Genomic DNA, 16,779 nt, shown 5'->3' with positions numbered 1-16,779 from the left:
TTGGGACAGAACACTGGGAGGAAGATGTCCTGGCTCATATGGAAGGTGGACCTTGTCTTTGTACAATACCGTGTATGGTGGTTCTGAGATCAAGGCTTTAATCTCAGAGACTCGCCTTGCTGATGTCACCACCACCAGGAAAGCGACCTTCCATGACAGATGGGAAAGGGAGCAGGAGCCCAGTGGCTCAAAAGGTGAGCACTCGTGAGCCTGGAGAGGACCAAGTTAAGATCCCACTGTGGGACGGGGGTCCGTACCTGCAGGAAGAGTGTCTTGAGGCCTCTCAAGAATCTGCCCGTCATGTCATGAGAAGACACCATCTGGCCCTGGATCAGTGGGTGAAAAGCGGAGATGGCCGCAAGATGCACTCTAATGGAAGAGTGTGCTAGGCCCTGGTTCCTAAAATGAAGCAGGTAGTCTAGGATAAACTGTACAGAAGAGGTCAGGTTACCAGCGAACCGCGTGTCGAATCCTGCTGTTGATGCCCATGGTCCGGAGACCGAAAATGGCTCCTCTGAGCCTGCTTCCCAAAGTCCGAGGCATAACACCTCCGCGATGGAGCGGCACTGATGAGGCGGGGACACTTGGAATGGTCCCAGGGTGGGTTTACCCCTGGGTTTGGGTACTGCCGGAGCCGGTGTGGGCGGCATCTCCTGCACGGCCTGTAGGGCCTCAGGCATTGACGGAACTTGAAGTTAACAGAGGCCTTCATCAATGTCTGGTGTGGCAGGCATGGTGCGGGCAGGGCTAGACCGCTCGACTTGAGCTGTGGCCCTACTCCCTGAAGGAGGTGTTGAGCTGCCCAGCGTGGGTCTGGTCTCTCCTCTGGCCCTCTTCTTTCCCTTATGAGAAGTGGGAAATCTTCCCCTTGTGGACCTCTTGGGCTCCTTGGCCTGGGAGGGGTATCGGTGCCGGCTCATAGGCGGCACCGGTGGTGTGTTCCGTACCAATGCTGCGGTGTTTGGGGCCGAGTCGGACATCTGCTCCGGTGCTGAGGTCAGGGCCGACTCCATCAGAAGCACCCTGAGACGGATGTGTCTCTACTTTTTCGTTCTGGGTTTGAATGACTTACAGATGTGACACTTATCACTTATGTGTCCTTCCCCTAGACACTTTAAACAGCTAATGGGAATGGGCCGCTTACAACAATTGCATGTAAAGCCTGGGAACTGAGGCATACCCCATCCCTAGGTTGAGTCCCGTCCAGGACCAACTAACTAGAACCAACACTAAGGGTAAATACTAAACTATATACAACTATTTTACAAGAAACGTTCATGACACTCTGAATTAAGCAAAAGCTAGCTGAAGCAGAAGTCCCAGCACCATCACTGGCGGCAAGAAGGAACTGAGGGTTGGGGGAGCTAGCGGCGCCCCTTATACTGCGCCATGTAAGCACCACTCCAGAGGGCGCCAGAGCCACTCCCCTACAGATACTGCTGAGGGAAAAACTTCCAGCACCAGTGCACATGGCGAGCACACACCCCTAATATGGAATGGACATGAGCAAGCACTCGAAGAACAACTTGTTGTCTAGTGACAGACTCAATCTAGCTTAACCAAGAGAAGGTTAAGGGGTGACTTGATTACAGTCTATAAGTACATACATGGTGGCCAAATATTTAATTATGGGCTCTTCAGACAAAGGTATAATACAATCCAATGGCAGGAAGTTGAAGCTAGACAAATTTTCAGACTGGAGATAAGGCGTACATTTTTAATAGGGTAATTAATCGCTGGAACAACTTATCAAGGGCCATAGTAGATTCTCCATCACTAGCAATTTTTAAATCAAGACTGGATGGTTTTCTGAAAGGATCTGCTCTAGGAATTATTTCAGGGTAGTTCTCCAGCCTGTGTTACACAGGAGATTGGACTAGATGATCATAGTGGTCCCTTCTGCCCTTGGAATCTATGAATACCCAAGGCGGTCTGCAGGCTGCATGTCCACAAGGCCACAGTCTGACGTGGCTGCAGAGTGGATGCCTGGGCAGCTCACAGTCTCACATGCTGTCTAGAACCCATTCTCTAAGTTGTTAGCATCTGCTGGAGGAACCTTCACACCAGGAGAAGGCACATACGTGACAGCAGCTGGGAAGTTTAGATTTGACTGCCCAGAGACTTTGGAAACTAGAACAATTGGGAGGAGGAAAGGCCAATTTACAATCAAATGACGAAGGCAACGTACATTCACTGTGTTCTAGCCAGGTTGTATTTGCACTTGGTATTTCTTTCCCACACATGCCTCACTTTTCCATCATCTTTGCCTGTTTCTCTAAATTCCCTCGGGTCCTTCTGCTATTTCTTTCTATCCCATGTGGTTTTTGTGGATCCTCCTGTGGTCATTGGCTTTCAGCCACAAATTCCTTCAATGAGTTAATCCTTTTTCTTCAGATGATTTATGAAGATATTTAACAATAGGGGGCCCAGTCCTTCTCTATCACTCCTTTAGACAGCCCCACCACCAGTCTGATGTTTGACTGGTTATGAAAACTTTCCATTTGTGGCTTCCATCAGCCAGTCAATTTTGTATCCACTCCACATTGCATTGACCAAACAATATCATTCTAACTTTCCTCTCAGAAGCTCACCCAAGCCTGCACTGAAAGCTTTACTGATATCAAGACACAGGGACAAATTCATTCAAGTTCCAAAGAGCCACACAGAGGGTGAATTCTGTTTACAACATACACCACATTCCTTTTGTTTGTTCAACTTGTAACCATGTTCATGTTATCAGGATTCAACAGCACTATTGATTTCTTGTGCACCTAGCATATGTGGCCTATTGCACATTAAGCTATTCTCATCTAGTCTCTCTCCAGCTGCTTAGTAGTCCTGTTATTCAAAATCCCCTCATTCCTCTCCATAAATTTACTAAGTTCTTGGCAGGGTAAAACATACCACCTGCCTGAATGTGATAAGATAAACAAGATGCTGGGAACCAGCTCATGAGACGAAGAGGCACGGAAAAGAAAGTATTCCTAGAAGTGGGTTTCAAGACGGGAGAGAAAGTGGCAGACAGAAGATGGGAGATGTTACAATAGTTTTATACAATCCAGGTGCCTGTAGCTGTAGATACTTAGGCCTTGTCTATATGGGAATGTGTTTTCAGGATAGCTTTAGTTTTTTTCAGCATAAACTATGTTGCATCCACACACCAACTAATCTTTTCTTTTGTCCCTGCTACAATTAACCTGCTTTGGAAGAACTGTAATGGTTTCAGAATGAGTTATATAAGGTTTGTGTGGACGCATCCCCATTTTGAATTGGCTGTACTGTTTCAGGGAGTCCTCACACTGCTATCCCACATTGCATTGCATCACATCTGCATTGGCCTGTCTGCTTACCTATGTGCTCTCCACTGCTCTGGGATCATCTTGGCATGACATCCCCGCAGTGTAAATGCTGAAACACACGCAAGTGTATCTGTTTGTGACTCCAGCTCATCACTGGCTCTCAGACCCCAAGACCATTACAACCACCCCACCAGGCCCAATGCTTCTGCCTGGTCCTGTCAGGAGCTCCTGGACTTCTCTGCTGTCTGGTGAGAGAAGCATGTCCAGCCTCATCTTTCCAATTGTCATCAGAATACCAAGATCTAGAAGCAGCTAGCTAAGCAAATGCAGGGAAAAGGGCACTGCCGGGAGATGTGCCAGTGCTATGCCAAAGCCAAGTAGCTGCAGCAGAATTACAAACACACCAAAGACAAAGCCAAGTTCTTCAGTAATGCTTGCAGGATGTGTGTTTACCATGAGGCCAGAGTTTTGCCTAAGAACCCAGCACACAGTGGACGTAGTTTGACCACAGCCCATGACGAAGCAGACAACTAAAGAAATCACTCAGGCAACCATAGACCTATAGGGATTGAAGAGGACAATCAGCTAAACCACCAAGATCTCTTAGGAACCCCATACAGCAAGCGAGCCAGAGTGACAACGCTGCTGAAGGATCATCCGGAAAGTATTCGCTGCTGAATTACACCCATCTCTCCTATTAGTGGCTGTTTAGGTGGATTTGGAAACCTTTCTTCTGGGATTCTCCATGCTGAGAGGAACTCTCATGTCAACATCTGGTGCTACAGTTCTCGGGTAACTGCCACACAGACTTCCAGGAAAGTGGTTTTCAGCACCTGGACGTTCTGCAGCCATTGCTGGTCATCCCAGGTCTGTAGGAAACATTGGATGAAACCAGGAGCAGAACAATGAGGTTACAGGCTGAGAGGAATACTGGGGACATTCATTTATAAATGTGTGTATAAACTGGAGTGGTGCCCCAACATGGCTTTACTGGGGCAGGATTGACTTTTGTTGAGCCTGGTGTGTGTATGTGGGGGCGCCTATTAATTGGGGCACAGTGTTCAGCCATTGGGAGAGTGGGGTCTTGGGACCCAAGCAGCTGGGGCACCCAACCAACAGAGGTATGCGTACACTGCATCTGGGAGCAAGCCTCCCAGCCTGGCTGCACAGACTTGTGCTCATTCTGCTTGAGCTAGTGCACTGAATGTAGCAGTTTAGATGTTGCCGCTCCAGCTAGCCACGTGTGCTGAGTGGGCTTGAGAGCCCAAGCTGCAAATATCTGCACAGTTATTTTTAGTGTGCTAGCTTGAGTCTGTCTACTGTGGCTCCCAGGAAGAGTGTAGATATACCCCAGAAGACCAGACAGGAAGGTCACAGTTCAGGCATGGGGTAGGCTTAGTCAGAAAGTGAGTAGGTTTTCTAAACGGTGCTCTCTCTCTCACCATCCTGAGTTGAGTGCCTGAACAATTTCATTTGCTTCACCTTTAGGGGTGTAGAGGGAAGCAGCCTGTGAACTAGCTCTTTGCATTTGTCCAAGGTTTTCCCACTGTGGAAATACCAAGTGATGAGCAAATAATATGGATTTTTTGTCATTTTCACCCAGTGGTGAATTTTATATTTTTTTTTCATAAAACTGAAGGTTAGTTATTTTGTAATTAAGAGTGCTGCATAATTCAGTGGCAGAATGCCACTCAGTGTAGGCCTACTATTACACAGTACGAGGAGCCTGGGCACCTCACAAAACGTGTATGTTACTATGCATTGGAGAGGCTTTCCTTCCTAAGATCCTCTATCGTCTTCTTTACTGAAGCAGATTTAATTAGCCTCCTAGATTGTATACGTGCAAATACTTTGGTGATGTTATCCCATTTTTAAAATATCAGTAGCTAACTGTTGCAACTCCACATGCTGCAAAAGGAGCATTCCCATTTATTGGTGAACTTTTCTTATAACTAGTTTCAGAGTAGCAGCCGTGTTAGTCTGTATTTGCAGGATATACTACAGCTCTCTGAACTAGTCTTCCTGGGAGTTCTAAAAGCAGACACGTTAACCAAATATTGATTTTTTTGTCTGAAAGAAAATAAATTCTTGGTTTACATATGAAGAGCATTACTCAGAAACAAAAAAAACTAATTCCAGTTGCAAAGTGGTACAGCTCTAAAGTTTTACAATAAAATAGAAATATGGAGACTAAGAAGACTAAACAATGTACCCCAAACAGGAGAACAAGAGGCAGGACAAACCTAAGTGTACATCATACATTTATTACTGAACAACTCTCTCAACTCCAAAATTGGGCACAGGGATTAAAAATAAAAATTCATTGCACTACTTAGTAAAGCATTACTAGTAACTCTCATAAAAAATGTACAAATTTTGTTAAAAATTTATCAAGCCTTCAAATGATTTGGTTACAGATATTTATAATACATTTAAAACTACATGTTAACTGATACAATAGAGTATGATTTAAAGAAAACACTCGACAAAATATGATTCCAACAAAACCCATAAGCTTTCATAATCATTAGCAAATCTGAAACACAAATAGCAAAATGAGGTAACTGAATGTACCAAAGGGGGAAAAAACACAGCTCTTTTATTAAGGCCTAAAGATAACTCAGTCAAAAATGCATTTTCAGTAAGTTTAAAAAAAACCCAACACATTGGTAGATCCCACCATTCCAAGTATTACAAAAAGTGTAAATGTTAACAGTTGAGAAAATCACATTCAAGAGACTGTACAAAAACTGTATACAACAAAAAAATTACTTTGCACAAAAAACTTTCTGTAAAGAAAACCCACAAAATGAGACCTTGGAGAGATCTGTAGGCCTTGGTATCCATTAAAAACCAGAACAAAGTCAAATTAAGTTGACAATTCATGCAAAAACAGCAGTGCCAACATGGTAAAGCCAACAGTTTGTTGTTTTTAGAAGGGAGGTGGGAAGGGGGGGTGGAAGAGAGGAGGCAATCAACATAAACCTTTTACTGTATTCTGGTGCTGCCAGGCACCACTGCAGGCTGTGGAATTAGACACAAATGTGCATAACACATGGCAGTAAAGGCTGAGCATGAATCCCCTTCCCCTCCTCTTTTGACATGACAGCCACAACAATGAAGTCTGTTGTAGCCAGTCTGAGCTGGTTCAGAACACATGCATGTGTGCTTTTTATACACACTAACCACAGGAAGCAAGTCTGCACACATCTGCAAGAGTCCCATGCAAACGAAAAACATTCCAGAAGAGATCAGCCACAAGAGTGCAACGATTAAATTCAGTATTTTACCAAATTAGACCCTACTGCCTCCTAACTCTCCAACTGCATCACAGAACTTTACTGGGAAAGAGGGCCATTACATACCAAGATTTCTCCAATTCAGGAAAGAGGACTACTTTACCTCAATATTAGTAAAATATGCCTTGTTAATTATGCATTTCTATCTAACTTAGAAAAGTGCCTTATTTCCATGCTTCAACGAAGTGAATACTGAGTGTAGTAGTGTTTGTTATGGTTAGATCTGTACAGGTAGAAATTTTTTTGCAGCTATATAAAAGACCCTAAGTATTATAAGATGTGTGGCATACACTTCTTTTTAAACACATGATTTCATTCGTTAAAAAAATAAAGTTTACTATATGTGATTTAACTTGTTTGGTGACATGTTGTGACAGTTCCATTCCTTAGCACATCCAGGGGAAAACGAACATTTTAAAGTTGTTGTACACTGTATATTTTGTAATAATTTTGTTTTACTTAGTGTTAGGTACTGACATATGGACAAGCAAGTTTTTCATTCTACTTGTGTAACTAAACAGAGGCAATAGCATCTGAAACATGGGCAAAATTGTGCTTTCATTTTGTTTTACTGAACCACAAGCTGTGATTGGTCTGTAGAGCCTTCAAAGAAGGGCAAGCAGCATGGAGAACATGTAACACTGTCTGAAAATATAACTGATACTAAAGCATAGCAGCACACAAAAGCATCAGAAATGACACAAACTTAAAGCTGAGACTGGCAGCAAGTTACAGCAATATTGCTAATTGTGCCACTTGTGCTATTGCAACCAAAGTAATGACACAAAATTTAGGAGAAAGCACAGTGATGCAAAACAGGGCATCTCTTCAATAACTATGGTATACGTAGACCTAAATATTTTACTGAAGAACAAATTTTAAAACCTTTAACAGTCTGAAATGTTAAACAAAGCCAATTTTTCAATAATCCAGCTATAACATTCACAGGGCAGCTGAATGGAGGTTAACTCCTGTTTCACAGCATTATTTGTTCCTGATTGTGTACTAACACACTCCTCTCTTAATGTGAATATTCTGGCTACTAACAGAAAAACCAAAGGAGTTTTTTATTCATGCAAAAGCTCACTACCTAGTAGGGAAGGGCAGAAGAAGCATCTGATGCCATCTGAACCAGGCAGTGAATGACCACAAAAACTTACTGTGGTACAAGGACAAAGTTAGAAGTTCTTCCACTCTGAGCAAATGCTAAGAATTATATTTTGTTCATAAAGTCGCAGGACTAAAAAGGTAGCCTCTCTTCCACTTACACAAACTCCCTTATATGTGAAAAAGAACATAAAATGAGTTAAAGCCAAAGTTTATAAGCTAAAAGATTATGTACTTAGCAAGTACAATGGCCAACAATGTGAAGAGCTGTTGCACAAGACTCTCAATGTCCTTTCAGCTTCTGCATATGGAGAGGAATATGTTACTTCAGCATCTTCAGACCTGACCTCTATTCTGAAATCAACTGAACATAATTTAGACTGGCTAGAGGAATTAAAAAGGAAAACAGAAAAACATCAACATTCAAATGATCAATTGACAATGTTAATATTGCTAACTGATTTTGTGCGATACTGCAACTATTGATAAATTAGCAGTAAATCAGCAAATGTAAAATTTGGATTTTATGACGTGAGCTAAAAACAAGATGAATCATGTATGGCGCAATCAACGCACTCTTTAGTGGTACACTTACAACCGCCAGTGAAGGGGAAGCAATAACAGGTGTCTGAATAAAAGTTAAAAGGTCTTTTTATACCATTAAGTACATTGGGGAGGAAATATTAAATGCCTATAATTGCTGCACCCTTAGCATTCAGTGTGCAACTGCAAACACAAGGAAAGAAACCAGTGTACAGTACTAGTACTGTTTAAATAACACACAAGATTATACATTGCAGCATAATTAATACTACTCACATACGTTCTCAGTACATGCTGGTATATAGGTTCTCAGACATATGCGCGCGCACACACTCACTAGCACACCCCACACAAACTCTCGTGTGCACATACATACTCCCACCCACACCATTCGTTCCCACTCACAGTATCTGAAGGCTCTATATAAGGTAGATTGCTATAATTGTTTGGAGCTACCACTTTTTATAAAAGCACATGCTAAAAGATCACGTCCACGGTAATCTCGCAGCAACACTCGGAATGATCACACAAAAACCAGGGAATGTTAGTGCACACACAAAATTAAGCTAAAGAAAATAAAATCTTTGGAGTTCCAATCACACGGTTAGTATAACAATCCCATAATTGTGAAGACTAATTATAAGCTTTATAATTGATTAAATCACACAGTGCAAAAAAAGGTCCATTGACCCTTTTGTGTAAAGGGAAGGCTGGCAGCCACACGGGTAAGTTCGATGGATAGTTCGTCTATACATGTGACTAGGAACACCCAAACTAGAATTGTGCTCTTAGATTGGTCATTCTGAATCACGATGCACTTCTGAAGCATCAGCTCTACAAATTGGGCAGGTACGATTTGCCTGTGAAACAAAAGTAAAACAAGGTTTAGTGCATTGACAAGGATGCTTATTTATAGAACAACGTACACCACACGATACAACAGGCATGTGCTAATCCAAAATGGAATCACAACAGGAACATAAATTGGGTTTGCCCTTTTTGGCTTCTTTATTATCTGTGAAGGTGGCCTGAGAGGTCTGTCAACTTAAAATTTTGCCCCCCCCCCTTTTTTTTTAAACACCCACAAATTGGGAGAGCTGAGAATTTTCTAGAAGAATTATGGAGAATGATGACATTATGCCATCACAAGACACTGAAAGCTGAGCAGATGGGAAGAGAAAGGAGTTTTAGTTAGACTGGTTTTAACAACATCTATTGAACACAGTACGCAGAACTATATGTAAAAAGATGTCTGTTAAAGAATGAGTGCTGCCACCCTTCAATTAAGGAGAGAGTGCTCACAGGGCATATCTACATGGCACAATAGCAAACCAAAACCCTCTGGGGCAGTGAGTCTTAGAGCCCTGGTCTACAGTGCTAAAAACAGCTGTGTATACATTTGGGCTCCGGCTGGAGGTTGGACTCTGAAGCCTGGGGTGAGGGATGCGCTTCAGAGCCTGAAACCCTACACAGCTGTTTTGAGCACTGCAGAGAGCGCCTGAGTCTGCAGACCGGGAGTCTGAAAATCGCTGCCACAGCTGTGCAGACATACCCTAAGTGCACATTTTCTGCAACACCCACCCCCAGCAAAATCAGGGAAGATCAGACTCAGTGGTGAGCTGGAACCGGTTGTTAAATTTAGAAGCCCTTCGCGGGACAACCGGTTCTAAAAGGGCTTCTAAATTTAACTGGCCAAAAGTGGCACCTTAGGCACTGACGCCGTGCGTGCTCCGGGGCTGGAGCACCCACGGGGAAAATTTGGTGGGTGCAGAGCACCCAGCGGCAACTCCCCTCCCCACCCCGCCCCCAGCTCACCTCACCTCCGCCTCCTCCCCTGAACCCGCCGCCCCGCTCTGCTCCCCTCCACCCCCGGCTTCCCGCGAATCAGCTGTTCGCGCAGGAAGCCTGGGAGGGCTGAGAAGCAGGCAGCGGCTTTGTACTCAGGCCCGGGGAGGTGAGCTGGGGCGGCGGCGGGGGGGGGGGGGGAAGAGGGGGGCGAGGAGGGCCGCCCGCACAGCAGCAGGTAACCCAGGGGGGTGGAGGGGGCAGGAAAACCGCTCCCCGCCCCAGCTCACCTCCGCTCTGCCTCCCTGGGCCTGAGCACGTAGCCACCCGGGCTTCTCGCGCGAACAGCTGATTCGTGGGAAGCGGGAGGGAGGGAGGGGGGTGCATTCAGAGGAGGCGGCAGAGCAGAGGTGAGCTGGGGCCAGGGAGGGAGCTGCCAGTGGGTGCTCTGCACCCACCAAATTTTCCCTGTGGGTGCTCCAGCCTTGGAGCACCCATGGAGTCAGCGCCTAGGGCACCACTTTTGATGTGATCAGTGGGGGGAGCGCCTGCTCCCCCTGCTCCCCCCCTAGCTACGCTACCCCGCCCCTAGGAGCCAGAGGGACCTGCCGGATGCTTCCTGGGAGCCACCCCAGGTAAGCACTACCGGGACTCCCCACCTTGCCCCCCAGCAGGTCCCTCTGGCTCTCAGGGGCGGGGTGGGCACCCACTACGGTGGCCCACAAGACCCTCCTGCCCGGTTCTGGGGGCAGTCAGGGGACAGGGGTGGATGGGGCAGGGGTCTCGGGGGCGGGCCACAACCCCCTCGTGGGGTGAGGCGGGAACCGGTTATTAAGATTTTAGCAGCTCATCACTGATCAGACTCACATTCCTGATACTGATAAAAAAATTTTAACAATGAAGGGATAAACACTTTCAGGCTGTCTTTACAAAGAGGCAAGCCAATATTTCAAAAATACTCTGCAGATCACGTTTGCAATTAAAATCTTCCCTAAAAAGGGAAATTAGACTCCCAGACTCTCTCCTCCAATTTGATATTTGCAATTTGAACTACAGTATTTAGACAGGTGCACTAAGGTTTTAATCAAAGCAACAGCGTTGATGATTAGTGAACTGTTGGACTTTCAATAATGTCTATACAGTGATCAAGTTTTGAGTATTTTCACAATTAGTAGAAAAATGTTCCAGTTTCTTAGTGCAACCAAAAACGAATATATATATTTTTTCTCTCCATCACATTTGTAAGTAACCATTATTGTCCTACACCTTCTTGCATCAGAGTGTCTGACATTTTAGGGGGAAATGAGGAACGGTGCTGCAAACTGAAGACCCAAAACCCAAGTGCACTTCTTCCTGTATCATTATGGTTTCATAACCATTTGAGGGAATTCAGTCACCTTACCTTTGGCTACGTGTACACTGCAGAGCCTATGTCAGCCCAGTCCCTTAGCATAGATGCAGCCTATACCAACAGAGGAGTTTTTCCTGTCAATGTGGGAACACCACTTCCCCTTTTATGTTTTGTGCTGGCATCTTTCTCTATATTGAGGGCCTTGCTGGCATCGCTGTCACTGGAGAGGTGTTTTTTTCACACCCTTGACTGACACAGCTATGTCAATAGAGGTTTTAAGCTTAGCAGAGCAAGTATCTGTTCTGCACTCTTCTATTCTAGATATAATGCAACTAATCCATCTAATTTAGAATAAAACAGTCATCTTTTCCTAGATTATACTGTTTGAGAGCTGAACAACAGATATACTCATCAAGATTATATTTCAATGTTGGCTATTTGTAGTATTAAATAGGACATCTAGTGGTAGTATCAATATACTGTAGTTTACTGAAAGCAAATTATAGAAAACTAATCCACAAAACCAGACTAAATAAACAATAACTAACATCTTAATATCAACATAAGTCAAATTATTCATGTTCCTGTAATGCTATATTAACAGCTCTACAAATTTTAACAGTAGAGCATTTTCCCATGTTTTAGGATTCTCTACCATAATGAATCAGTTAAATGCATATATTTCATGGAATTTAGTCCCCTTTCTCCTTATTTGAACATCACTCTCAATGGTTTAAGCAGGAACTGGACGTGCATATTGAAGTGCAGGTCATGAATGGAAACTTCACTTAATGTGCAGTTACTTGAGGCAAATTAATTTTCTCCAACATAAGCATGCACATACCATTAAATGATGTACTGTAATCTTCCTCAAAATTATTCTAAAGAAACTTTCTAATGAGATCTTCTAAATACTGTTTATTTAAAACTGAGTAGTTCTACCTAAGGGCTTTTTGTGAAAGCCTTGTAACAAAAACAGAAGTTTTGATAATGTCACCAGAACCAAGATGGATTACAATTATTTACTTATGGTTTGGGATTTTAAAAATATAACACACAGTATTGCCAAACCCAAGTGTTCAACAATCAAGAATCAGGCCTAAAAAAAATACTATGAGTGGCTTAAAAATCATGGGATTTGGAAAAAATAATGTGGGTTCTTTTTCATTGTCTTCTGATTTCTGAGTCACCCAGGTGCACTCAGGTTGGGCTTTTCAATCCCAAAGACAAACAGCCTCCAGCAAAACACGGGCGACCTCATGCCGCCTTGCTTGTTGATGTAGTAAACTGTGATGGTGGTGTTGTCCAACATGGTGAGAACGTGACTGGAATAGATGGATGAGAGGAATGCTGCCAGAAGTTCCAGGATGTTGATGTGGATCCGAAATTCCTGACCAGTCCAGGTTCCCTGAATCAATGTGCTCACTCATGTGGGCGCCCATCCGACAAGCAACACATCCATGATGATTGTTGTTCATGGGGAGGGCAAAAAGAATGGCATCCCAGTGTAGACCCAGCCTGAGTCCATCCACCACTGCAGGGAAGAGATATCGTTGGGAACCCACAGCAGAAAGTCCATGGTGTGGCACGTGAGGGAACAGACTCTCTGAAACCACAGTTGTAGACAGCCGAAGCAGAGATGGGCCAAGGCAGTCACATACGTGCAAGCCACCAGGTGGCCAAGAACAGAAAGGCAAGTCCTGGCCAGAACAGAAAGACTGGAGAGCACCATGGAAATTGCTCTTGTAGGGTTTGGAACCTGTCCTCCGGCAGGTAGGCATGTGCCGAGATCGCGCTGATGTGGGCCCAACGAATTCTAGGAATTGTGTGGAATCCCAAGTTGATTTATCGACATGTACACTAATCCCCAGGGAGGAGAGGAGTGTGAGCAGCATGGAGGTCAAGGCTCAAGCTTCTCTTTTTTGATCTCGCTGCCAGCAGCCAATTGTCAAGATAAGGGAATGTAAGGACCCCTTTGCACCAGACGTGGGCCGCCACTACCGAGAAAACCTTGGTGAAAACTTGTGGAGCAGTGGTGAGTCCAAACGGTAGATGTACTGGAAGTGACGAAGGGAGTCTGTGAATTCAGGAAACAACTGTAGGCAGGACTGATATCCATGTGAAAGCATTTCGCATATCAAGAGCCATACACCACATGCCTCCTTCTTAGGAAGGCATGCTGGCTGCTAGGGTGACCATACGAAACTTTGGCTTGCATATGGAATGGCTGAGATGGTCGAGGTCTAAGATCAGCCTTCACCCACCCTTCTTCTTGGGGACCAGGAAATATTTAGGTGGAATAGAACCCACTGCCCTGATACATTGCAGGTTCTATCGCTCCCCTCTGCAATAGGGAGTCCACTTCCTGGGCAAGGATACTGTTGTGAAAATGGTTCCTGAGGCGGGGCCGGGGCAGAGGATGTGGGTGAGGTTGTGTTGCGAACTCAACCGCATAGCCATGCTGAAGGACATCCAGGACCCACTTGTCTGTTACAACACACCAAGCTGGTAAAAAGAGTGCTAGATGCCCCCAGAAGGGGGTGGGTCGGGTGCACAATGTGAGACAGGGTAGTTGATGGCTCTCTGGTTGCACGCCGAAATAATTCTTCTGCAAAGATTAAGTCTGAGACGCTGAAGGTTGTGAAAATGAACAAGGATGACAGCTCATTGGGTCTTCTGCCATTTGCAAGGAGACTCGTAAGTCTGCTGGAGGAAGAATTGGGGAGCTCTACATTGCTGCGTCAGAGGTGGGCTGTAAAATTTGCATTTGAGTGCTTGTGTGTAGATACTTAGTGATCGCAGAGTGGCCCTGGCATCTTTGAGGGAGTCAATCAGTCTTCTGATTGAAAAGATGAGACTCAACGAAAGAGAGATCCTTTATGGTGGTCTAGACTTCCCTTGGGAAACTGGACAAACGTAGCCACGACTCCCTGTGCATGACGATCCCTGTAGCCATTGTGCATGAAGAAAGTATCCACCACATCCACTGCAGCCGGGAGTGTTGTTCTCACAACCAATTTCCCCTCCTGTAGGACAGCCTGGAAGCGAGCTTGATCCTGCTGGGGCAGTTTGTCTGTGAAATCCGCCAGCTTGCTGTAGGTAAGGAAGCAGTACTTGATGAACAGAGCCAAGTAATTGGACATGCGGAATTGTATGCTAACAGAGGAGAAGAACTTACAACCTAGAAGGCCCAGTCGCTTGACTTTCTTGTCTGCCGGGGCGGAGCATGCGTGTTGCTGCTGAGCCTGTTCCACTGCTGCCTGAATAACAGAGGGAATTGGCTGAGGAGCAAGAGAAGAGAAAATTAGACCCCTTCAGAGGCACATAGTATCGCTTTTCCGCCCGTTGAGAATGGGTTTGCAGCTAGCTGGAGTGTGCCATACAGTCCGTTCTGGTTGAAGAATGGCATCATTGATCAGTAGAGCCACTCTGGCCAGTACTGAGGCGTGTACGATGTCAAGAAGCTGGTGATGCTTGTCTTGTGGGATGTGAAAGGGAATCCCCACCCCATGCAGCAGTTCTTGAAATTGGCGGTAGTCAACCAGGGACAAAGAGGAGTCGAAGACACCATGGCATCAGGGTATGACGAGGGGAATCACTCCAGTTCCGACAGTACCGTTGGAGTTGGATTGAGTGGTGCATCCTCCAATAGTTGTTCTGAACACCTGCTCGATGACTATCAAAGGGGCGAGATTGGAGACTCCTCACAAGCAGTGTGGGAAGATTCCAATGGCAGATACTGTTGCCCACCCCCAGTATGGCCAACAGGTAGATCCAGTGGTTGTTGTGTACAGTCCCTAGGAGTGGGATACCAGTGACGCCAGGGCTGGGCAAAGGGAGGGTATTGCCATTGAGTCAGCGGGACCTTAGGGTAGGCATACAGATGATAGAGGAGGGGCGGACCCTGCTTTCTGTCCGAGTTCTCTGACGCAGAGAAGTCAGAGCCCGGTTCAAATGACGGTCCTGTTGGAACCACAGGGGCTGTTGAGGAGTAGGCGGGAACATGGCCTGAAAGAGGCAAGTCTAATGTGAGGAAGCATACTCTCCTAGGAGGGAATGGCACTTGAAGGTGTGGAGACTTCACCTCTGCCAAAGCAAGAGTTCATGAGACTCGGGGGCAGACTCGAGTCTCCCCAGTGTCAGTGACACGCTCTCTGCAGTCGGAACCAGAGCCAGAATGGGAGTTGAAAAGGAGAACCGCCTAGGAACCGAAGGCTCCCTTGACTTTGGCAGTGCTGACCTGGAAGGAGTTTGCAGTTCGGTGGGCAGATCAGACGTTTTGTCAGGCTTCTTACTGTGCTTCTGAGCCTTGGAACATGCCAGCTCTGCATGGCTGGAACTTGGGCCTGGAGAAAGGCTTACTGCCATGCTTATGCGCATGCTTCCTTGCCTCACAACTAGGCCCCAGCACAGGGTCCACAGCACTGGTACCAGCGGAACCAGAACAGTGCTCTGCGGTAGGAGGCGCACTCCTAGATTGCTCAGGCCGGTGTATGGAGGGGGAGGAGAGTGTTGGTGTTCCCTGGCCTGGATCTGACTGCAGCCTGATGACAACCTCCGTGAGTGCTTCTTGAGGCGGAGAGCGCAGCCTTCCTGGGTATGGCTTGGGAAGGAGAAGCAGATACTGCACCTGTATGCAACCGGGGCTTCTCCCAAGCAGTAAAGGCAGCACTGGTGCTCGTCACTGGTTGAAAGTGAGATAGGGCAGGAGGTGCAGATCTTGAACCTCGACATCTTTGGCATAATCCAGTATCCAGGCATGGGGGCTGGGGGGGCGACCGGTAAAACAGAGTTCCAAAGTCCTTAAAATCCTAAAAACTACTACTAACACCACTAAAATTATTACAAAAAAGTAACATACTAACTATACACAATATAAAACCATTTTTTTAAATCAAGTGCGTCACAAGAGGCAAGAGAACAGTAGAAACTCCGACTCAAACCATGTGGTGGTGAGAAAAACTGAGGGGTGCTGTCGGTCCGCTCCGCCCTTTATCACCTTGGATGAAACCATGAGGCAGAGCAAGGGTGCATGTGTGGACCAACAGACACTACTACTTTCAAAATCTCTGGCTCCAAGTGCATGCGTATAACCCTCAGTGGAACACAACAGGGATCATCACTCAAAGAACACAGTGAAACTGACAACATACAAAGAAAGCTGTCAAATGCACACAGAATATAAAATGGACAAAAGGAAAATATTTAATTTTTGATCTCTTCCAGTTATAACCACCTGGGGGCTTCTCTACCCTAGAAAGGTTTGCTGCTTTAATTATATTGGAACCGTTAAAGCGACAACATCCCTCCACCCTGTGTTGATGCAATTATACTGGCATAAAAGTGCTTATACCACTGGTATAGCTTATTCCAGTTTGGGAAGTGACAAACTATA

At 45.5% G+C, this 16,779-nt stretch overlaps 1 protein-coding gene across 3 annotated transcripts in view; it reads right to left on the bottom strand.

The window, feature by feature from the left end:
- Positions 1–5,564: 5,564 nt before the first annotated feature.
- RNF38 (ring finger protein 38) overlaps positions 5,565–16,779 on the bottom strand; it is a 197,048-nt gene continuing 185,833 nt past the window's right edge. For all 3 annotated transcript variants that reach the window (XM_074953573.1, XM_074953575.1, XM_074953574.1), the window contains one exon: positions 5,565–9,108. In XM_074953573.1, coding sequence (XP_074809674.1) covers positions 9,046–9,108 — 63 coding nt within the window. In that variant the 3' untranslated portion in view covers positions 5,565–9,045. The remainder of the gene's footprint in view (positions 9,109–16,779) is intronic.

This window comes from Natator depressus, chromosome 5 (assembly GCF_965152275.1).
Source record: "Natator depressus isolate rNatDep1 chromosome 5, rNatDep2.hap1, whole genome shotgun sequence".
Lineage (NCBI taxonomy): Eukaryota > Metazoa > Chordata > Testudines > Cheloniidae > Natator > Natator depressus.
This window is presented reverse-complemented; position numbering and strand designations above follow the sequence as displayed.